A 22,779-nucleotide genomic window follows, 5' to 3' on the forward strand; every position below is an offset into this window, starting at 1 on the left:
GGTCACAGTGACCTGGTTTTGGTACTCTGCACACCTTCTCCCCAAGATGTGTAAGTATACCAAGTTTGGTCGCGCTAGGTCAATTAGGGGCCGAGTTATAGAGAGGAAGGGAAATATGATCAAAGTCAAAGTAAAGGTCAAATAAAGGTCACAGTGACCTGGTTTTGGTACTCTGCACACCTTCTCCCCAAGATGTGTAAGTATACCAAGTTTGGTCGCGCTAGGTCAATTAGGGGCCCGAGTTATAGAGTGGAAAGGAAATATGATCAAGGTCAAGGTAAAAGTCAAATAAAGGTCGCAGTGACCTGGTTTTGGTACTCTGCACACCTTCTCCCCAAGATGTGTAAGTATACCAAATTTGGTCACGCTAGGTCAATTAGGGGTCGAGTTATAGAGCGGAAGGGAAATTCTCTGCGGCAGACCGAGCAGCGGCGGCGGCGGCTGAGGAGACATGAAACCATAGTATCCCCGCCGACTTCGTCGCGGGGGATACAATTAGATGCATTCCTACAGAAAATTTCCCAGCTAAAAGATGTACTAGAAAAACAAATATGAATGCAAGTAAACATTTTTAAATTCACATATTGATTATATATTGCCAATCAACGTGTATATTATCATGATAATAATGGGAGAGAAATTAAGGAAGATCTGAATCAGAATAACAGAGAGAAGCACCATTTGCACCATTTTCTGGCTCACTTTCGTTCTCACCATCATTGTCTGGTTTGGATGTTACGCCTATTATCTATCACGTGACAAGAGCCGTCCCCTGGCAACAAATTTCGTGAATATTTTCCCTACCGGATCCCGTGGTGTGGTCACCACTAGGGCCTGTTCCAGAGCTCATCGTCGATCCCTTCTGCCTTGTCCAGTCATAGTCATCTGTATTGTCATCAACCCATCCACATTTGTTCATCTGGATAGAAATGTAATTATGTTAATAACACGGGATATGTATTTAATTCACAGTGATACAGTGACTTATATATCAAATTAGCCAACTGCTATAACGGTAATAACATTTTAAGTGACGAAAAATTGTCAGACGCATACCTAGGATCATTTGATATTACCAAATAATAACTGGTGCGTGCGTGCGTGCTTGGGAATTAATAAATGATACCTTACCGTAAAATCACATTCCATGCTAACTATGTCAGCGTTGCACTTGATAAATTCAATGTCATCCACAGCAATGTCATCGACAAGAGCAATCATCTGATCTCTGGGAATCTAAGAATCAAATTTTGTTCTTCTGTAGTCTATTCCCCAAATGAAAATTCCAGTAACAATAATGTTAGTATTTGCCTTTCCCAGGAACCAGTTATAATCTTATCGCAATTTCTGCATTTAAGAATATATAGAGAATAAATATAGAATGCAATTAAGAGGGCATCTTGAAATACTACTCCAGACAAGCATGTGAAAAGGAGTACGTACTTCAAGAGCAATATCAACATCAAATAGAAATATGATCATGATGATAGGCTCAAAACACGCCGCACTATCTCCCACACAGACGAGTGTCACACACACAGTCTACTGCTTACCTCTGATTCAAACTGCATGCGGAAACCTTTCATCTGCCTGCCAAGCGACACTGTGGCAGGATTCCACTGATTACCCTTGTCGCCCTTAACAGTCCACAGCTCCTTGTTTTGGTTGCCGGTACCATCTGCGTCTAACACCAGACTGAGCTGGCCTGCAAATAATACACATACTGTGCACACTGCCGTGCCATACTGCTGAAAAGAGATTATTATAATAATCGAGAGATAATTAATTAATAACTAATAATAATTACACTTTACACCATCTTTTCTGCAGGATCATCAATCAGTCAACTGCTGTAACTATTATTTTGTGATTGCTGGAGCTATAGAGTACCGAAGTGTGACGTCACGTTGGCAAGACAACGTACGGGCTGGTTCTACACAAGCCACTGGCTCCATAGTGTAGCCATAGGGTCAACTGTTGTGCGTACGTAAAACACGAGTGTGTGCGCTGCAGACAGCGGTAAAGCATCGGTAGCAAGTCGTTCTTACAATATTGAATGAATGGGAAAAAAAAATTTGAAAAAAAAATTTTTTTTGGTTAAATTTTTTTTTTGTTAAATTTTTTTTTTTTCTCGTTGCTTTTCACTTCCATCCTTTGGAAATCTATAAAAACTGCAATAATGACTCTCAGAATGCTGGTTACAATCGGGTACAAAACACGACACGCAGTTAATGTTACCAGAGCATATGATTGTGTAGAACCAGTGGGCTCGTTGTCATGCCACCGTGACGTCATCACTTCGGTACTCTATAGAGTACCGAAGTGTGACGTCACGTTGGCAAGACAACGTACGGGCTGGTTCTACACAAGCCACTGGCTCCATGGTGTAGCCATAGGGTCAACTGTTGTGCGTACGTAAAACACGAGTGTGTGCGCTGCAGACAGCGGTAAAGCATCGGTAGCAAGTCGTTCTTACAATATTGAATGAATGGGGAAAAAAATATTTGAAAAAAAAAAATTTTTTTGGTTACATTTTTTTTTTGTTACATTTTTTTTTTTTCTCGTTGCTTTTCACTTCCATCCTTTGGAAATCTATAAAAACTGCAATAATGACTCTCAGAATGCTGGTTACAATCGGGTACAAAACACGACACGCAGTTAATGTTACCAGAGCATATGATTGTGTAGAACCAGTGGGCTCGTTGTCATGCCACCGTGACGTCATCACTTCGGTACTCTATAGTGTCTATAAGAACATTTTCCTATTTGCATATAACTATACGCACTGATAGTTTCAAAGCAGGGCACACACGGGTGATGTTTACGATAGCACTGGTCGTACAAAAATTATCTGTGTGTCCCTGGATTAAGCACTGTGAGAGTAAAGATGTGTTGAAGAAGCTCACCCTGGTCCGATCCCGACATGTGGTACCAGAACTTCATCGAACACATGTATGACGTCTCGCTGAGCAAGGGGCTTTGATAGATGGCCGTGCTGAAGAACTCACCAGTGGCTCCATCGACAAACACATACCAGCCAGAACTGTTGCCTGTACGCACCAAATAGATACAAATCACATTTAAATTTTCCATGAAATAGCATTACACCATAACACAGGCAGATGTGTAGGGTAATTCTGTACACAGAAGCATAGCAATCCAGTCACCGTATATATCATATTTAAGGTCATAAATGCACCTTAATTAAAGTGATTATACCTAAAGTACTTATATTAGTATTTGATAAACATACCATAAGTGTGATCTACAGGTGGCCCAGCAAAGTGACTTGGCTGTGAACCAGAATGTCTGTCCCACTGATATTGACCAGTACTTTTGTCTCCCCATCCACATTCTCCTGCAGGCAGAAAAATTTGCATCAATTCACTTCAAAAAAATCCTCGCATTGGCAATAAAATGCATTCAAATCATTGAAGTCTAAAATTAATTCTGTGAATTTTAGTAAGTCATAAACCCAGCCATATTTCGTTCTATATTCCTTTGCAACAAAACCTGTATATTGGTGACAAAGTTTCCACTACATTCATGAAAGCTTAATTAAAGAAAAACAATAAAAAGACACATATAACAGTAATTGTACACACATATAACAGTATTTATAGGTAGAAAGTATTTCAACACCATACTTTTAAACTCTTTTTTTTAATAACTAATGCTATATCGCTAGTAAAATTATACATATATAATATATACCATCTTCAATCAAGACTACTAGTTTTATCTTCACGAGAATAGACGCCGTATGAGGACAGACAGCACACCTACCATGTTCAAACGTGCAAGCTCCACAGATGGCCTCGTCTGCTCCATTGGCGCACTGCGAGAGCCAATCGCAGACCTGCGTGTCGGGGATGCAGACGCCGTCGCCGCACGAGTACTCGCCCGCCGCGCACGGGTTCTGTGTGGTCGCCGGCGTTCCCGGGGCCGGCGTGGCGACGGTCGTAAAGCTGCCGCCTCCCTGCTGCGTGCATCCCGTCGTGAAGCTGAGGTCGTCGATGGCCATGTCACTCACCCACGAGCTTCCCACAGTTCCCTCAATCACAACCTGCATACAGACGTTCTTACCGTGTTAACACGCATGCTTCAGATCATGCATGTGTGTCCAAGTCTCTATCCGCACTTCCCTTTAAGATCTTGCAATATACAGGAGTGCATTAATAGCAACATATTTAACACACTAACTGTGACTAATAGGTTTATCATGATCATTATATATTATTATTTTCATTATTATTATTGTCATTATTACTATTATTATTTCCAAAGTGGATCACGGCATTAGCCGGTGGCTTCTGGGTTGGTCGTGTCCCAACCTGGGACATATAGGGATTCAATCCAGAATTTTTCGCAGGATGTGTGCTGTTCCAAGTAGTGCGATTTTCTGCGCTTCTTAACATAATTAACATAATTATTACTAATATTATTATTATTATATAGAAGAGTGCCCCTGCCTGGAATGGTTCGCTGGCGGTGAGTGGTATTTCAGCTCTCTCCCAGTAGTTCCCACGCTGTCCTTTGTGCTGCCACAGCTGGTTGAGATAACCAGATGCCGTGCGCATGTACACTGTCATGTTGCCCATCGTGAAACCATACATGTGATAGTAGAACCTGTCGTGCGTAGACATGCACCTCATTCAGAGCAGAAAGACTGATAGCACTCAAAGCACAAAAACTCATAACTGCTTTTCGTTTGCACCTCCACAGCTGGGCTCGTTATAGTTTAAAAATTTTATGGAGGTTTTATGCAAATAAGTGAGAAATCAAAATATACAATTGACGGTTACACCAGAGTTCACCCCCAGGGGAATTTTAGAAGGTATGTCATTTATGGACAAATTTGGGAGGGTCCGGGAATGTACTAATTGGAGCCAATTGCACATGTCAAATGCAGCCCCGATGCACAGGTAAACTCAATCAACTAAGTCATATACATAGTATGTATACAGGCTGTGAAAACATAGCATGGCTGTGTTGTCATTGTCAAAAGTAAATACAGCTAAAAATTAAGGCATGTCAATTAGGCAATTAAGGCATTTCGGATGGTTTATGGAATATGTTGCAAATTAGCTTCAGTTTTGAAGACATCTGAGACCCGACATGCGTTATATGCTTGGGAAGATCCCTGAAACATATATATATATATATATATATATATACATATATACATGCATACATGCATACGTACGTACGTACGTATGTACGTTCCTACATACATACACACGCACGCACGCACGCACGCACGCACGCACACATATACTACTATTACTATATACCGTAACTTGCAGTCTGACACGCCGCCCTGGAAACCAACGCTGGCAAGTCTAGCTTTATCATACTGGCTGTGTGGGGACGACGATTCGATGTACGCGTAGTAACCAGAGTCCAGGCCCGTCGTGTGGTCGCGCTTCGGTCCCGTGAATTCAGACGGTGTCGCTCCGCGCCACACCGTCCAGCGGAGGTCAGCCACCTCGTGCTGCCACGAGCATAACCCGCCCTTCTCAAAGTCGCAGCGCTCGTAGGTGGCGCACGTGGTCGCGTTCTCGTCGCTGTTGTCGCCGCAGTCGTCCGTGAAGTCGCAGGCACGCGTCGGCGGCACACACGCACCGCTGCCGCAGCGCCAGCTGTCCGGGGGGCACGTCGGCTGCGGGCGTGGCACGTCGCAGTAGCGCAGGCTCACATCGTCGATCGCAATGTCGCCTGTCGCCGCGTAGCCTCGCTTGCCCTTGAACGCGAGCCTGAACTCGGCGGGCACGCGGCCGACGTTAGCGATGCCCTCCCGCCAGACGTCGCCCTGGTCGTACGACTCATCCCAGATGACAGTCTCGCGGTAGCCCGTGGTGAGCACAACGAGCAGGGTGCCGATGGAACTGCCGTACATGTGGTAGAAGAAGACGAGCTGGCACGGACCGCCGGCGTTGTGGAGGTAGGGCGAGTGCAGCATGGAGAGGTCGTACGACGTGCCGTTACGCGAGTCAACGTACTGGTACCTGCACGCAAGACAACGACCACAACACGATGGTGAAGAATTCGATGGACGACGACAATTGTACATGCAGAAAAGCACGTGAGAATAAATGTTGACTACTGATAAAACTTCATCAGACTCCTTTAGGCAAATTTAGATAGAGACAATTTTGCATGAGATCCGAAATAACTTGGTAATATTTCGTTATCCATATGCTTTACAATGTATTATCTTTTCAAAAGTAAAAATTGACATATCGACAACAAAACATCAAAATTTGTTATTTATTTTTAGATTCAATGTTGTGCGAGTCTCTAGCTTCTAATGAAACTACCAACTAGTAGCATAATCTGCTATATACTATTGGTGACTTTCATTATTTTAAATATTGATCATTATAGATAGAGATAATAATCAAAATGAGCCCGATAAAATAACTGTTACACATACCGAAAACAAGAGCGCTGTTTGGTTGGACCTACTGAATAAAGATTTATTTAACAAAGAGTATTACTAGTATTTCTAATACTGACTCACCATCCTAGGCTAGTGCCAAGTGTGTGATCCACTGATGGGCCAGTGTTGGCAGAATAAGAGCCATTGCGGCCACGATGCCATTGGAAATCCCCATAACTCTCCTCCGTGTATCGGCAGTTGTCCTTTTCAAAGTCACAGTCACCTGAAGAAGTTAAAGTAATAGTCAGTCACGTCGTTTTTGTTCATTATACATAGGCGAATGTTCACAGATTTTAACTCCTGTTAGCTTAATATATTGTACCATGAATACTTAACCAAATCCATTGTAATAAATATAAACATCACTAAATATAGCAAGAATTTTGTGATAACAGAATACAATTCTTATTATCCTTGTGCAATCTTGTACATTTCGTTATAAGCTTTGTTCATACTAAATTGCAAATGTGATTTACCGCATTCCACTTCATCCGATCCATCCTGGCAATCTATATCAAAGTTACATTGTTTGTCTGCAGACAAGATGATACCATTGCTCACACATTTGAAGGTTGTAGGCGGCAGCACTGCAGAAAAACAATTAATTAAAAAAATGTCAATCGTACATGTAACACGTTCATGGAACACAAAATCCATGACAAACTGAGAATTATATCTCCTGTTATACCACTACACACCTGTTTTGTTGCACGTCTTGTCATGCAGGCTAATGTCATCCAATGCAATATCCGAGCTGTAGGTGTCACCTATGATTCCTTCAAAGATGATGACGTAGTTCTCAGCAATATTTAGATCAACTTCACTGCAAACAAATGACAAGAGGTGCATGATATTACGGATTATATAACTGCATTGGAAACACTGAAATTAATTCAGAACCCTAGGCAATGAAAAAACAACTATTTATCATGCTAATACTTACCTAGACTACAGTATACTACAGTCTAAGTTATTATAAGTATATATACTATTTACTATGCCTACATTGTGCTTATGCTTACGCTAGATGCCAGACTGGTCCTTGCTCATGAGTCTTGCTCCACACAGTTGTGTTCTTGCCAGGAATAGTGTTCACAATAATGTTTAGGGTGCCCAGGTAAGCACCATACATGTAATACCAGAAAACCAGACATCGTTTCGTGCCGCCTGTGAATTCAGTCGACTTAAGCAATGCTCTATCTCCACTCAGTTGTGGGTAGTCGGAGCTCGCGATAATGTAGGTGCCTGCAAAAGATGGAATTGATGACCAATTAAACATCATTGCTTTAAGATGCAGGCTGATGAACAATACATTACTGTCAATGGTCAATTAAGCAACAAAGTCTTCCGTGTCTTTCCATCCAGATCAACATCCTCTGAACATCACATCACCGTGGTGTCACAACTATTCAGAACAATGATGATGATGATGATGATGATGATGATGATGATGATATAACAATAATAATAATAATAATAATAATAATAATCTTCACCATCATCATCACCATCATCATCATGATATCATATTCATCATTATCATCATCATCAGCACCATCACCATTATCATCATCATCATCATCATCAGCACCATCACCATTATCATAATCATCATCATTATTCACACTGCTATTTAACAAAAAAGTTGTCTTAAAAATAAATAAAATCATCACATCAATAACATCAAATAAATTATCAACAACTACAATAATTCTATAGGGTATTACAATAAACCCACCTGTAGCACCGAGGGTATGATCCTCGTGCGGACCGCTGCCATAATTTGGCGTGGGACCGCGCCAACGTATCCAGGAGAAGTCTGCTCCAGGGATGACATTAGTGAAGCCGCACGTGTCATATTCGAAATCGCAGGTGCCAGGCGGTGGGCAGTCGCCACTCATCAGTATGATGTCATCGAGGGCAATGTCGCCCTTGGAGCTTGCCCCGACGACACCCTCAAACACAACCTGTACTCGGAACGATTCAACAATATATCGCAATAAGACAGCAATGGGCGTACCATCATTACTAACACTATAAAGTATAAGGCTCTATGTCATTCTAGGTAGAAGAACTGGATACCTACTAGGGTACTTCACCTTAGTATGAAGGTGGGTTAGCATAACAGTTACGGTTATGTTAGGATTAGGGTTGGAGTAGGATTAGTGTTGGGTTAGGATTAGTGGTAGGGTTATGGTTAGGGTAGGATTAGAATTGGATTGGGGATAGGGTTAGGGTTGGGCTAGGGTTAGGCTCACGTTGTAACGTAGGGTTACATAGGGTAATGTAGGGTTAGGTTGTAGGAATTTTTGGACAGTACCCAAGGAGACAGATCCTATCAGCAATACTAACCACCCTAATTTAAAAAGAGACAAAAAATGATATAAGACACTCGGAATGCACGCAATGCATATGGAACTCAACATTGAATCAAGCGGCGTTAGTCATTCGCTAACCGGAAAATTCCACAGAGGCCAATTTCGTGATCTAAGCAAGTAATTAAAGAGATCGTTTACTCTAGGTTCTAAGGTTATTTTCAGTTAATTTAGATTAAAATTAGGCTACATAAAAAGTTTCATGGTTCAATCACCATTAGAGATATTATTAAAAAAACGTTTTAAAACTAACGACTACAGTTTGATTACAACGACGGTGGCGCCACTCAAAGCGCACGATCTGATAAGTTGCGCAAAACCACTTTCCAGCCAAGGGCTATACAGACCGAAGGTGTTTCTTATTTATTCATTTAAAAGCAAAAGGATTGTAATATCTTATAAACGACATATAGTTTCAGTTATAATATGGATAAATTTGCCCTAAAATGAATATCGTTCGGTTAAATAGCATTTAGGTATAAATATAATTGCACTTTTGTGATTAGCCCTCGGTCTGTAACGTGCAAAATTAATTGTCAAATACGCAACTTTTTCGGGGTGGCAGCACGGTCGCGGGTGTCATGGCGCCGTTCAAATTTCGTAGCGTTGATGTGTAATTAATTATAACAATTAAATTAGGTATCTGGTAACAAATACGTGTGGGTATAGACGAGTTGTTATACAGTAAGTACAGTTGTATGCAGTAAAATCCTAGAGGCTACTGTCCCTTTAATAATTTTTGTGTTTTAAATTACATAAATTCTATTAAATACAACTGCAGAAGTATTACTTATAATTCTACTATTGTTTTTGGTAATTCTTTTTCTACTAGTTAACACATTTATTTTCGGCATATTTACATGCATTAGACACATTAAAGTTTCTCAAAAATGTTTAGAGTGCGTGCAGCTGCTTCCAGTGAAGGCTACAGCTCCGTCACTGCACCACGATCAGCTGTCCAAGACACTGTCCGAAAGAGTAATTTTCTGTAAACGTTTCAGCTCACTTCACTGCATGATTCAACCCCAAAATGAGAAGAATTTGCACAGCATTTACGTAGACTCACATGGTACGTGATCGGAGTCTTCACATCGACCATGCCGTGGAACCAGGTGTCACCCTGGTTACCGGACATCGTCCACACGGGCTGTCCAAGTGCGGCCGACTGCTTGAGGTAGACGTTCAGTGTGTCGACGTGGTCACCGTACATGTGGTAGTAGAACTTCAGGCACTTGCCGTCCGTCTGCGCATGAGGGCCAGAGATGAGACGCGCGGTCTCGCCAGCCACCTGAGCTGACGTCTCAATATAGACGTAGTGACCTGTGAATAAGCTATCCATCTATTCACTGCATAGAGAGCGTTGTATTCTCTGCAAGAAACTGATAGAGAACGAATTTGCGTGAATTCACATGACGACGATTTGATAGGGCAGTGTAGAGGGGAAGTTTGTTTACATTCACTAACGTTTTGATGACCAACTATGAATGTTCTTCAAATGCCATTATAAAAAGTCTTCACATCTTTAAGCGAATGCAATTAACTACAATTACAATTAACCTGGTGAGAACCCAACTAAAGTACAATACAATACAGCATGTACACCTTTCCTAGAAAATAATTTAACCATTTGCCATAGTTGTAATCCTAACTAACAAAGCAACCACTAAAGGACATCACTCACACGCTGCCCTCTATGACCTTATCCTAAACTAAATACCAAAGCTGGTGCCATAAGTGTGATCTGCCGAGGGGCCACTGCCGGAGGAACCGGCATGGCCTTGATTCCACCTCCACTTGAAATCGCTGGTAACGTCGTGCTTGTATCCGCACATGTCGGAACTCTCAAAGTCACACGACGCTGAAAGCACAGATGCAATGCTATGGTAAAGACAACGGCATGATACGCAAGTATGGTTCTGATGCAGGTGACGCCAAACTGCAGGATATGTTTTTCAATGGATGACGTTACCAATGAGACGATTATAAATTCATTAGGACAGATCCGACGTAAACACTGTAAACAATGCGAGCGACCACGATCCGAGGCTAGGTATAAACTTTAAGGCTGAAGGCTATAGGTATAAGCCTTATTATACTATGATAACATGTTAACAGAAATAAATAATCTCAAATGAGACTATTATTCCTGATGTTATATATATATATTGTACCATCCTGTGGCGGGCAGTCTCCATCATTTACTGTGATGTCATCGATGGCGATGTCCCCCAAGAAATTCGCACCAGCCATGGCTTCAAACACGATACGCCGGGATCCAAGGTCACTGAGGTGTACCTGACCATACATCCACGCATCACCCTGGTTCCCGTCCTTGTACCAGATGGCATCGCCCAACACGTCGGGATCTGGAGACGTAGTTTAATTATATTATTTACGTATTTAGTAAATTGTTAACTATAGGGAAACCCATGTCAGTGCACAACGATGTTCCCTGCCCAGGGAGCATGGAGCACAGGAAGGGATTAAAATCAAGGGAACAATATTTAAACATGTGACGCTTTGAAAGTGCCATCCTATTAGAAAATGGCCAGCTAGGATGATTAACTGCTAATAAGATTTGCTACATTTTTTAACGAAAGCAAGTATGTTAATCATAGTTTTCCCACGAAGAATCCACTAGCTCACAGATCATGCCTTAATCACTATTCTGAGAAATCACACTGCTATGATGTGGCCGCTGTTACTACGAGTTTTTGTCTATGCGAGTTGTCACAACTAGCCAACCGCTTACCTTGCCTGGCATACAAGCTTAGTGTGGCAACATCTGCTCCATACATGTGATACCAGAACTTTACACATTTCCCAGCTGTGTTGATGTTTACGAGGTCGCTTAGGAGGCGTGCTTTAAAGCCAATTGCCACGCCAGTGACCTCAATGTAAATGTACCATCCTGAAGGTAGACACAACTAGCAGAATTATAGTAGTAGAAAAAGCATTACAAGTATTATAATAGTAGTGGGTAGGGTTCATAATGCATAGTATATATGTGTATTATAATAGCATGAACATACGTATACTGAATAGTATAACACTATGATACCTTGGTATAAATATGTTCATGACAACGATAATAGGTACCAGTAGTAATATATGGTAGAGATAAGTAGTCCTGGGCATAGAGCATATTATATAGCAGAATATTAATAGCAGAGCATACTATATAGCATAATATATAAACATATATTCATAGCAGATTAAATGCATATTGGAAAAGAAGCATTGGCCACCACTATGGGATGTGATTCTACTGGGTCAGCTTCTATGGCTTCAGTAAAATAATTGATATCATCAAATTTGTTATTGAATGACCTATTTTCATTTGTAGTGGTCTCATCAGATTACGTCCCTACGTTTAATGCAACATGATAAAGTGATGCGTGACTGCTTCTCACCCGAACTTGTGCCGGTAGTGTGGTCAGTTGAAGGGCCTGTGGACACGGAGACAGTATTGCCCTGCTGTAGCGCAAAGGTGAAATCTCCAGTCGGGTCATCTGTCCATGAGCACTTGGTATTTCCCTCAAAATCACAGTCATATTGAGATGCAGCTGTGAAGCACCAAAGCAACGAGTGTAGTATTAACTTATCAGGAGCAACATAATTAACAGTGTTTACATCAACTTGACTAACAGTTCTTATATTAACCAAATTAGCATTTGATGTACTGTTAACTTAACTAACAGTTTTCATGTCAGTTTTCAGACTGGTCAGTTAATGATAAATCAGAATAGAGGGTCTGAGTAGGTATTATAATGTAATAATCCACAAGTTTAGTTTCTAGAGCCAACGTGAGAATATTTTTTACACAATCTTCACAATGAACAGTTAACAATGAATGACTAGTCTTGACTTATGGCAGTCACACCAGGTTCTTATAACTGTAACTGGTGATGATTCCAACCTGATAATTACATTACTACTGATTTTATCCATATAAAAGGCAGTTCACAGCGTGTGTACTACAAATGCAACATCAAAAGTGCTTTAATGTTTAATTGTTATAGTTATGAATATGGATGGGTAGGTATCAAGATTTGCATTCCAATTCAAGATATACACAATTTTGCTTCAAGGAGAAAAATATTCTCGTGTAGTCTATGACCATGAGAGCGAACACCGCATGACTTAACGGTCACTCACGAAAGGTAACGGTGGTTGGTGAATAGTCAGTGGTGGTGGGTGTCGCCTGACCATGGCAAACTCCATCGTAGAAATACACATCATCGAGTGCAATGTCCCCCATGTAACCACTTCCTACAACTCCCTCGAATGCAATCTAAATCACAAAGACATCACGCATGATCATTGACATACCGTAACCAGTATGATGATAATGATAATAACATTCATTGTATTGCACAACAGAATTAAAATTTCTATAATAAATGGTGATATCACAGTGAATTGAGCCAACTGAGCAATGATATCCATCAGTGAAATTATGTGTAATGTATACTAATAAGAGCGTATAAAGAAGGAGAACGTACAACGGTGAAATGCTGAAACCATGTTGCAGTATTTGTCGAATTAATAAACTCTCCCCGTTTTATTTTTACGATTCTTTGTGGTATTATTGATCTGCTGTCCTACCTTGCTAATATAAAACAAACCGCTTGTCCCTACGATGCCTCTATGCCGAGATAATGAGTGGTGAAAATTTTTCGAGCTGGTATTTTTGCCGAAAACCGACTCGAGATACGTAATGGCTGCGACTGTCTCTCGTTCTGGCGATAGCTTCGGGAAACCTCGCGTGTTTCCGTCATTCATTGACAATAAAATTTCTTTTCCTTCTACTATCTTTTCTCGCATTTCCAGTCATTGACGCAGCCATTATCCTTCTTTATACGCTCTTGATACTAACTAGTATTGCTAACAATCACTGAGGTTGACAAATATATATTGACTACTGGTACGAAAATTATTGTTAAAAGTAGTAAGTATTTCCGTTACAGGAATACAATGCAATCCCCAGCGGCCTATATCAGCTATATTACTGATTTCATTTATGAACATTGGCATATGTTTCCTTCTACGCTCATCTTCCATAAATCTATCATTATATCCTGACATGGAAACTACAGCATTTTCCCTTCTTTGGCTCAATTTGACTATGATAATGTAACTGTTAGGTAAATTGTGAAAATTATAGGATGAAAATATAAGTAAATTAAAAGAGAGGAAGACCTAGATGCGAAATATAACCGGAGACCCAGTACGGTCTGATTAATAAATGACAATAAAATTTCATTCTAAATCTGCATCATCCAATAGAATATTTGCAGTTACAAATATATTGCTGTCTGCATTAAAGAATGGTTGTGGTGCTGTATTTTGGTGATAAAAAATCTGAGTTGTACATCACCTTACCTGGAATTCCTTATTGTGAATGATGGTCACATTGATGTTCACCCATACATTTCCCTGTTCACCAGTTAGGTTGAATATAGACTGGCCATTCCCCCAGTCTGTACCAGCATCCAGAAGGTATACTGTTAATCTGCCTATATCTAAAACATAAATACCACTAGTTGTAAAAACATTTAGATTATATCAAGAGTGGATAATAGAGAAGAGTATGTCAGGGTTTTAACAGCGTTTTGCATAGTTTTGAACTGGTAACTAATCTATCAATATGTGAAGTAAATATATTCAAACTTAACCTTGTTTTCGTCTATGATTCTCCCCTTATTCATATGACACGCACCAATTTACCTTGAAAATCGTATGTGTTCTTCAAAAAAGTTAGTTGAATACGACACGGTTTCCCACAGTTATCACGCATGGATACATCTCTCCGACCGAACTTTGTTTATGGGACTAGTGTTCTATTGTCCTATGAGCGTACGCTGGGGGCCGTAAGGAAATCAGCTGCTAGCTAGCTGGCCGTGAGCGCATTTATTTTAGCACGCTGGAAACGCTGCACGCTGAATACAATTCGATGGCCTAATATCCCATAACGACCCCCAAATTCGCGTCATAGACAATAGAACACTAGTCCATAAAACAAAGTTCGGTCGAGAGATGTATCCATGCGTGATAACTGTGGGAAACCGTGTCGTATTCAACTAACTTTTTTGAAGAACACATACGATTTTCAGGTAAATTGGTGGTGTCATATGAATAAGGGAGAATCATAGACGAAAACAAGGTAAGTTTGAAATATATTTATTCACATATTGATAGATTAGTTACCAGTTCAAAACTATGGCAAAACGCTGTTAAAACCCTGACATACTCTTCTCTATTAATCCACTTGATTATATCTATATATAGTATATCTTTGTGTGTGTAATTTTAAGAGGCTTCAAAATTTGTAAAATCATTAAGAAAACTAAAAAAACTCCATTTCAAGTAGTAGAAAATGCAAGTAATAAATGAAATACTATAAATATAGTACATAATATAACTAATTAAGTAATTATTATAATTATTATCATTAATTATTATAACTAATTAATATAACTAGTGTTTTAAGTATTATATTTGAGTTTAAGTAAAGTATATGTAATCTGTACATGTATGCTATTAGTAGAGTTTCAAGTGGAAATGCTAATGAAATCCCAGACCTTGTCCAAACATGTGGTACCAGAAACTGAGACAGGTTCCAGTGTCAGTGGCTGGCATGTATTCAGTGAGCATGATAGCATTGTCACCGTTCGATGCTGGTGTTGACGTCTCAATATACATGTAGTAGCCTACAAAAGTCAATATTACACATATCAGGAGTGTAGAACCGTAAACACGTTCTGTCTGCCAGCTCCTACCAAGTACCATGTCCTTAATTCGTAGACGTATTGAGGAATATCCATGTTGATAATGCTAATGATACCAGGTAATATGCCGAAGATGAGATACAAAATAACAGGAAGAACCATCAAGATGACATCGATAAACAATTACTCTGACGACGTCAACAACAATGATGAAGACAAAGAAGTAGACAAAAGAGAAGAAGAAGAAGGGTCAGAGGAGGAGGAGGAGGAGGAGGAGGAGGAGGAGGGGGAAGAAAAAGAAGAAGAGCTAGGACGAAGAAGAGGAGGAAGAAAAAGAAGAAGAGGAAAAAGAAGACGACGAAGAAGAACAAGCAGTAAAGTACTAAAAGAAGGACTGCATGGTCACCAGAGGTAATTCACTAAAATTACACAAGAAAACAGCTAGGCACCACTTCTTCAGCTAAGGAGTTGTGAGTGACTGGACCAGATGGAGCACAGATATATGTGATGGATTCTGTACATCTATGGATATTTAAGAAGAAACTTAACATATTCAAGCCATATATAGGAATCAAATAGGTCATGTCCAATACTAGTCGATTAAACATTAAGTGTAAGTGTAAGACGAAAAAGAAAAAGAAAAAAAAGAGGTGGAAGAAGAATGAGAAAAAGAATGAAAGGGGTAAAGATGAAGAGGAATGGATGAGATGCATAAGACAAAGTATAATGACACTATAATTAAGAGCAAAAATAATATACATAGAAGAAATAAATGACAATAGGGACTTGTGGCAAAATTACAGGTACACTTAAACACAATGTAACTGTGCATGTGTTTCCCGTATAGTCTGGTTAACCAAAGACCCCGATATTATACCCTGGGCCGTTCCGAGTGTGTGATCAATGCTGGGTCCGGTGTAAAAGCTTGTGGTTTGTCCATTAGTGCGCAGCCAATCCATGGTGGCACTGCTGCGGTCGTTGTAGAACGTACATACATGACGCTCGAATGTGCAGCTGCCCATGGGCGGACAGGGACTGCTGTCTAGCCACACATCATCGACGGCAAGCGTGCCCTCCCTGTTCGGGTTAGGACTAATCACGCCCTCAATCACAGCCTGCGAAAAAAAACGACACTGAATGTTACGTGGACCAGATACCTCGTGGCGAGTATGTGCTCATGGCTGGCCAACGAGAGAAATGCTGTAACGCAAGATGCTGCATGGGTAGACGAGTTCGAAAATGGGATTGTGGTGAAATTACATGATAATCCAAGCAATGCACAGGAAAAGGGGCCATAGGTCTGTAGGTTAAAAGGCAAAGCAGAAACAGACAAGTGGGAGCTCGTTTACAGGCAAATAGTGAAGTACAGGAGCATGCGATGTCTAGGATTGAAACCTCAAATAGAAATGCAAGGCAATTAAAATCATTTTTCAAAGATGAACAGGAACTCCATAGTTGTAAAGGGTTCCAGTTTTGATCAGGACTTACTTGAAAAGAGCCCGACTTTGGTTTTAGGTTCACCATAGCAAATCTCCACATATTTCCATGGTCACCAGAGAGTGACCAGAGGGGTGACCCAATTTGGTTGTTCTCCTTTATGTAAACGTTTAGCACTCCTATAGAACCATAATTAAAGTGGGTATGATATTAATTATCACGAGTTATGGTTATAGTATGGCAATTGAAAAACATCCAAAGTAAGTCATGTCATTAATTTTAGTATTTCTTTTCACGTTATTATCCATTAACCTTTTACACATTCCATCAACACATCATTACAAGATATACTCACAAACATTGTGTTCACATGTATTCAGATGAACACAGAAAACTATACAACTATTTTTCCCAATCTTTGGGAGACTATATGTATTACCTGTATTGTTTGTAATGTGGTACCAAAAGTCAAGGCATTCAGCAGTAGATGTATAGTCGTATGTGGGACTGACCAGACGACCTTTCTTGTGGGGGTCATTGTCGAGGGGGTCAACGTACACAAAGTAACCTAGCAACATCAACATCAAACGAATACATCAGAATATATTATATACCTATATATCTTCACTTCAACCGTTGCATTACCTGATGCATCTTTATCCTAGTAATGAAAAGCATTTTGACATGGGGCATTACCTAAAATGAAATTTGAAAATGGAACTTTACATACTTAAAGCTACTATTTCTATTATGCAAAGTTAATATTCAATGTTCTGCTTTACTGGTGCTGTGGCAAACTTGTTTTGTAGTATTGCATATATTGGGTATTAATATTGGGCATTGGGAATTTGGCAGTGCATACCTTTGGTAGTATTGGTGGTGTGGTCACGTTCAGGTCCTGTCCCTAGGATGGAGCTTCCATTTTGCCCTCGTTTCCACTTGTAATCTCCCGTACTGTCAGACGTCCAGCCACAAAGGTCAACCTCGAAATGGCATATTTCTACAAATAGATGTGTAATTCATCAACAATCATTTAATTCATATACAGATGGCAAATAAAATTAGGTAAAAATCAATTATATTTAAAGTTTAAAAAATGAAATTAACTGTGTAGATAAGTAAAAATACAATGCATATGTACTCAGATTACATTTTTGCATGTACAAACTTGTACAGTTATGTTCAGGTTTACTACATGTTGTGACATATACTATGGGCATACGTTTGGGAATGCGGTAAGACAGTAATATAGAAGCCAGATTACTTGTTGTGGGGCAGTTTCCAGGTGTCACCAGTATGTCATCCAGTGCAATGTCACCCATGTAACCATTTCCAACCACTCCTTCCATAATAAGCTGTACCAAACATAGAGCAAGTCATTAAATTGGAAAATGCATTGCAAATCTAGGTAACCACTATTAGCATGAACGCAAATACGAATAATATCAGGAGTCTATCAATAGTTCGACATGTTCGTGATATTCTGTGTAACATTTTACATATTTTATACAAAACCGTTATTTATAATGTTATTTAATATGACATTGAAAGAACATTAACAGTTGCTTGTGGTGATCCTGTACTATACATAATATAGATATCATATGAACGTGTTTTCCTAATAACGGAGGATAGTCCTGGATGTATATGCCTTACATAGTATTCACCACTTGGAGCAAACCAGGCTTGACCAGGCCACCATTGATTTCCTGAAGTAAAGACAACGAGGTTAATACAGATACACGCCCATTGCTGTGGTCGTTTTTTATGTAAAACTATAGGAATGTGTAATGTTAGTAGCATGCATGTGATACATACCTTTGTTCCCTGTCAGCGACCATATAAGCACGTTCGTGTCCTTGTGATTGTAATAGACGTTGAGAGTGTCTACGTTTTCGCCAAACATGTGGTACCAGAAGCGCAGACATGCTCCTGCAGTTGGTATGCTATCTTGGAGTGTCGTTATCAACCATGATATGTCACCAGCCTTTTGAGGGGTAGAGGTCTCTATGTATACATAGTAGCCTGCAAAACACGTGTAAGAAACACAGACATAACAAACATAATAAATTTGTATTTTCAAGGTCGGAAAATACAGCAGTGTGGATGGTTCCACTTACGTACAAAAGCCAAATAAATAAGGAAATTGAACAAACTTAATCCTATCGTTCCACCTTACCAGTCTAGAGAAAAATTCTACCTTACCTGAGCCAGTAGTATGGTCAGTAGTAGGGCCTGTATTAACGGAGCCTGTAACACCTGATGTCCTGATCCAGTCAAATTGTGAATAAGTTCGGTCTCTGTACCATCCACACCAACCATCATCGAATGTACAGTTAATGTCTGTGTGTACAACAGACAATAGATAATGATTAATTATGGGGTTCATTGATCACCTTAAATTATATACCATTAACTTAACCTCTTGCAAACTCACTCTAAATCTAGTATACACATATATATATATCCTGTATTAGAAAATTCCTGAGTGTTTTTTACTATATTGGGATGACTAGAATTTCTACTTTCCATCAATTCCCATTTTCCCCACACTCTATTCCAAAATACCTGTAACATATACGTGTTCTTCCTTTATTCACTATACTGTTTACACACGTCCCCTACTCTGCAAAAATTCTCTGCCCTTTGCAATTGGCTCATTTCTCCCATTCTTTAATTCATTAGGTTCTCCGTTTTGGGTCACTACGCTACACTCGTCCTAGCCACTGCAGCACACAGGATCTGGCACTGTGGTTGAAAGCCTCAAGGTCTCCAGGGCTACAGGGCTCTGGTAATAGGAGGCATTCCAGATGTTCCATAGTCTGGTATTCCCCACAGTAGTCGATTTGGCCAGCTTCAATGTATCCCCATTGTAATGAGTTTATGACCGCAACAGAACACGCTTGTAAGACATAAGTATGCCGTAACAAAGCTTTTCATTAAACAACTATAAACGCCATATATCGGATCTCCCGCGCAGTGTTGTGTGCGCCATCTGGCATATCATATACATGCTAAATATGCTACACCCATTACTGCATGAGTGCCCTGCATTGACCAACACCTCCTGAGGCGATTTATACATAGATTATCGTGGTGGTCACAGAAGGAGCATTCACGTCGCAGCCCCTGTCAGGTTTTCCACCTGCGAATCCTTCTACTACACTACACTACTACTATTAGTTCTCTAGGCATGTCTAGCTTTAATTGTCTCTAAATCTTCATCGTTCACCCTGTTTATTGATATTGTCTTCCATGCTCCTATTCCACAGGGAATATATGCAATACTTGGCACAGACATAAGAAGCATACCTGGATTTCTAAAACCCACTGTGCAGTTGATATAACTGACATCGTCGATGGCAACATCTATCGGAATCCAAGGGTATGGAGTCGTACCTCCAGGGAATGAGGTGGATGTGCTCACATCATTTAATGTGAAAACTTCAAGCTGTAACTATACCAGGTAGATGTACGTGACAATTACTTCATTATCGAATACATATCCTTGTAAAAACATTTATTAAACTAAAAAACACACGAGCCAATAGGGCAGTGTCTGTGTCTGTATATCAATAGCTATATAATATCTATAAAATAAATAATATAAGTTTAGTGTGCAGGCTGCAGCACACTTATATAAATTGCACATTATATGACTTTTCCCCACCATGTACTGATACAAATTTAACACTTGCCAGGAAAGATTCCATGAATCACCTTAATCATATATACAAAGCCATTGATTAATGTTTATCTGCTAGGTGGATGCAGAAGTGGAAACAAAAAAACGCATGCATGCAAACCACTTGTGTTACCATTTTTCCAGAAGGGTAGCCGCCAATGTCCACCACAACCTCTCGCCACGCCGAACTTGTTACGTAATCATAGAACAACAGTGACCTAGATGACGGCTGAGTAGCATTGGCAATATACACGTCGAGGTAACCTAGAAAACAAGGAAACCTACATTAAGCATAATGATAACACCAAGCATGATCCAGAATGAAGAGATATATCAATTAGACTGCGACGGATTCTCAGACTAGAAGTATCTGGCACGGAAATTTATTACAATATCATAGAGTCTTGTCAGCTCATGGGCAGCAAAGCACTTGTAGGGCACATCTATATACCTATATACATCCTCTCGTAGCTAGGCTTACATTAGAATTACCGTACAGCAAGTATTTTGAGTAAGTAGGTGAGCGATGTCGCAGAATATGAGGGGATTATAAATTAGCCTTCTCGAGAATTTTCCATTGGTCTTCTAAACGCATGTACAATTTAGGTCATTATGAAAATGAAAAGGCATTATAATGTCACATCAAAAATTACCCAACTGTATTAACATGAACATATGTAAACAAGTATACATAGGTTCATGCTATTATTGGGCTTGTCATTGGAGACAAATGATTTTGACTCATTTGGATGGGTTCATGCAAACATTCCAGCCACAATTTCCAGTCATTAGGCATAGGTTTGCACATCCAGTGTAGCCATAATATAAGTAATATAGACTTGCCACACATAACCGGAAAACTTCCCTTACCATAGGTTCCACCGTTGAGGTAGTAGTAGAACTGAACCATGCATGTGAGTGGCACTTCTTGGAACACTGGCGTCTGCATCGTGGCATATGTGACCAAATTTCCTGAAAGGCTTCCGTCAGCTAGCATGTAGTGTCCTATAGAGTGATGACAAGGAATGTAAAGCCAATGGTGAAATTGTGATGTTAAACCTAATTGGGCAAGATCTTCTTAGCTTTTAGTAGAGCAAAACCAATTTTCCCAAGCCTTGCGCAAACACACTCCATCATACGTGTGGTGCGATAGGTAAAATTTAAAAAAATATATGACATTGACACATATGACACAAATATTATATCTCTCACAATTCCTGATAAGCTGATAGACCTGGACACGACTTTCATACCCTGTGCCATTCCAAGTGTATGATCGCTGGGTGGTTTGTTTACTGCCATGCTATCCTGGGCGGTCGTCCACACCCACTTATATGCCTTTGTACTGACGTCCTTCCATCCACATGCATCGCCCTCAAAGTCGCATTCGCCTGTTCAAACACCCCCCACATTACATTTCATTACATTCTCACAGCTACTGCTAAATATTGGGGTGAATGTAGTGCTCTCTACTCATAAGAGTGGTTATAGTCCTATGTGGCACCCTATATTCCTTGGTTCTTGACTTGACTCGCGTATGCACCCATGATTTTATCCTATTACCAAACTCCCTTATCCACTGCATCCCCATGTCCACTTTTAGTTTTGGCTACATGGCTACACGCGAAAACAAAATGATAATAACTAAATATAATAACTATACTGAGCACATATTAAGACACACTTCACTCACTGGGCTGCACTACCCTACATAATACTACACAACGCTACACTACACTGCAATGCATGTTACTGCACTGCCTTGCAATAAACTATATTACACTCCACGGCAGCACACTACACGTCATGACACCACACTACACGTCACGACACCACACTACACGTCACGGCACCACACTACACGTCACGGCACCGCACTACACGTCACGGCACCGCACTACACGTCACTGCATCGCACTAGACTACACTGCACTGCACTAGACTACACTGCATCGCACTACACGTCACGGCACCACACTACACGTCACGGCACCGCACTGCACGTCACGGCACCGCACTACACGTCACGGCACCACACTACACGTCACGGCACAGCACTACACGTCACGGCACCGCACTGCACGTCACGGCACCGCACTGCACGTCACG

General features: G+C 40.4%; 2 protein-coding genes across 2 annotated transcripts in view; both read right to left on the reverse strand.

Annotated features, from left to right (window-relative positions):
- Window positions 1-4,224, reverse strand: part of LOC106820902 (MAM and LDL-receptor class A domain-containing protein 2-like) — a 43,934-nt gene extending 39,710 nt beyond the window's left edge. The window contains exons 1-7 of the mRNA XM_014825502.1: window positions 4,204-4,224; window positions 3,787-4,066; window positions 3,254-3,358; window positions 2,907-3,050; window positions 1,554-1,705; window positions 1,132-1,236; window positions 805-919 (exon numbers count right to left, since the gene is read on the reverse strand). Coding sequence (XP_014680988.1) covers window positions 805-919; window positions 1,132-1,236; window positions 1,554-1,705; window positions 2,907-3,050; window positions 3,254-3,358; window positions 3,787-4,066; window positions 4,204-4,224 — 922 coding nt within the window. The remainder of the gene's footprint in view (window positions 1-804; window positions 920-1,131; window positions 1,237-1,553; window positions 1,706-2,906; window positions 3,051-3,253; window positions 3,359-3,786; window positions 4,067-4,203) is intronic.
- Window positions 4,225-5,480: 1,256 nt separating this feature from the next.
- LOC106820903 (MAM and LDL-receptor class A domain-containing protein 1-like) overlaps window positions 5,481-22,779 on the reverse strand; it is a 21,594-nt gene continuing 4,295 nt past the window's right edge. The window contains exons 6-32 of the mRNA XM_014825503.1: window positions 21,924-22,061; window positions 21,541-21,675; window positions 20,804-20,934; window positions 20,298-20,442; window positions 19,191-19,328; window positions 18,804-19,010; window positions 18,642-18,694; window positions 18,250-18,340; window positions 17,848-17,985; window positions 17,425-17,553; window positions 17,037-17,164; window positions 16,426-16,663; window positions 15,402-15,530; window positions 14,203-14,342; window positions 12,976-13,111; window positions 12,231-12,383; window positions 11,570-11,728; window positions 10,989-11,183; window positions 10,535-10,675; window positions 9,884-10,137; window positions 8,181-8,409; window positions 7,465-7,687; window positions 7,141-7,265; window positions 6,919-7,029; window positions 6,524-6,665; window positions 5,626-6,008; window positions 5,481-5,494 (exon numbers count right to left, since the gene is read on the reverse strand). Of these exons, the coding sequence (XP_014680989.1) occupies window positions 5,481-5,494; window positions 5,626-6,008; window positions 6,524-6,665; window positions 6,919-7,029; window positions 7,141-7,265; window positions 7,465-7,687; window positions 8,181-8,409; window positions 9,884-10,137; window positions 10,535-10,675; window positions 10,989-11,183; window positions 11,570-11,728; window positions 12,231-12,383; window positions 12,976-13,111; window positions 14,203-14,342; window positions 15,402-15,530; window positions 16,426-16,663; window positions 17,037-17,164; window positions 17,425-17,553; window positions 17,848-17,985; window positions 18,250-18,340; window positions 18,642-18,694; window positions 18,804-19,010; window positions 19,191-19,328; window positions 20,298-20,442; window positions 20,804-20,934; window positions 21,541-21,675; window positions 21,924-22,061 (4,205 nt within the window). The remainder of the gene's footprint in view (window positions 5,495-5,625; window positions 6,009-6,523; window positions 6,666-6,918; window positions 7,030-7,140; window positions 7,266-7,464; window positions 7,688-8,180; window positions 8,410-9,883; window positions 10,138-10,534; window positions 10,676-10,988; window positions 11,184-11,569; window positions 11,729-12,230; window positions 12,384-12,975; window positions 13,112-14,202; window positions 14,343-15,401; window positions 15,531-16,425; window positions 16,664-17,036; window positions 17,165-17,424; window positions 17,554-17,847; window positions 17,986-18,249; window positions 18,341-18,641; window positions 18,695-18,803; window positions 19,011-19,190; window positions 19,329-20,297; window positions 20,443-20,803; window positions 20,935-21,540; window positions 21,676-21,923; window positions 22,062-22,779) is intronic.

This window comes from Priapulus caudatus, unplaced genomic scaffold (assembly GCF_000485595.1).
Source record: "Priapulus caudatus unplaced genomic scaffold, Priapulus_caudatus-5.0.1 Scaffold52, whole genome shotgun sequence".
NCBI lineage: Eukaryota > Metazoa > Priapulida > Priapulimorpha > Priapulimorphida > Priapulidae > Priapulus > Priapulus caudatus.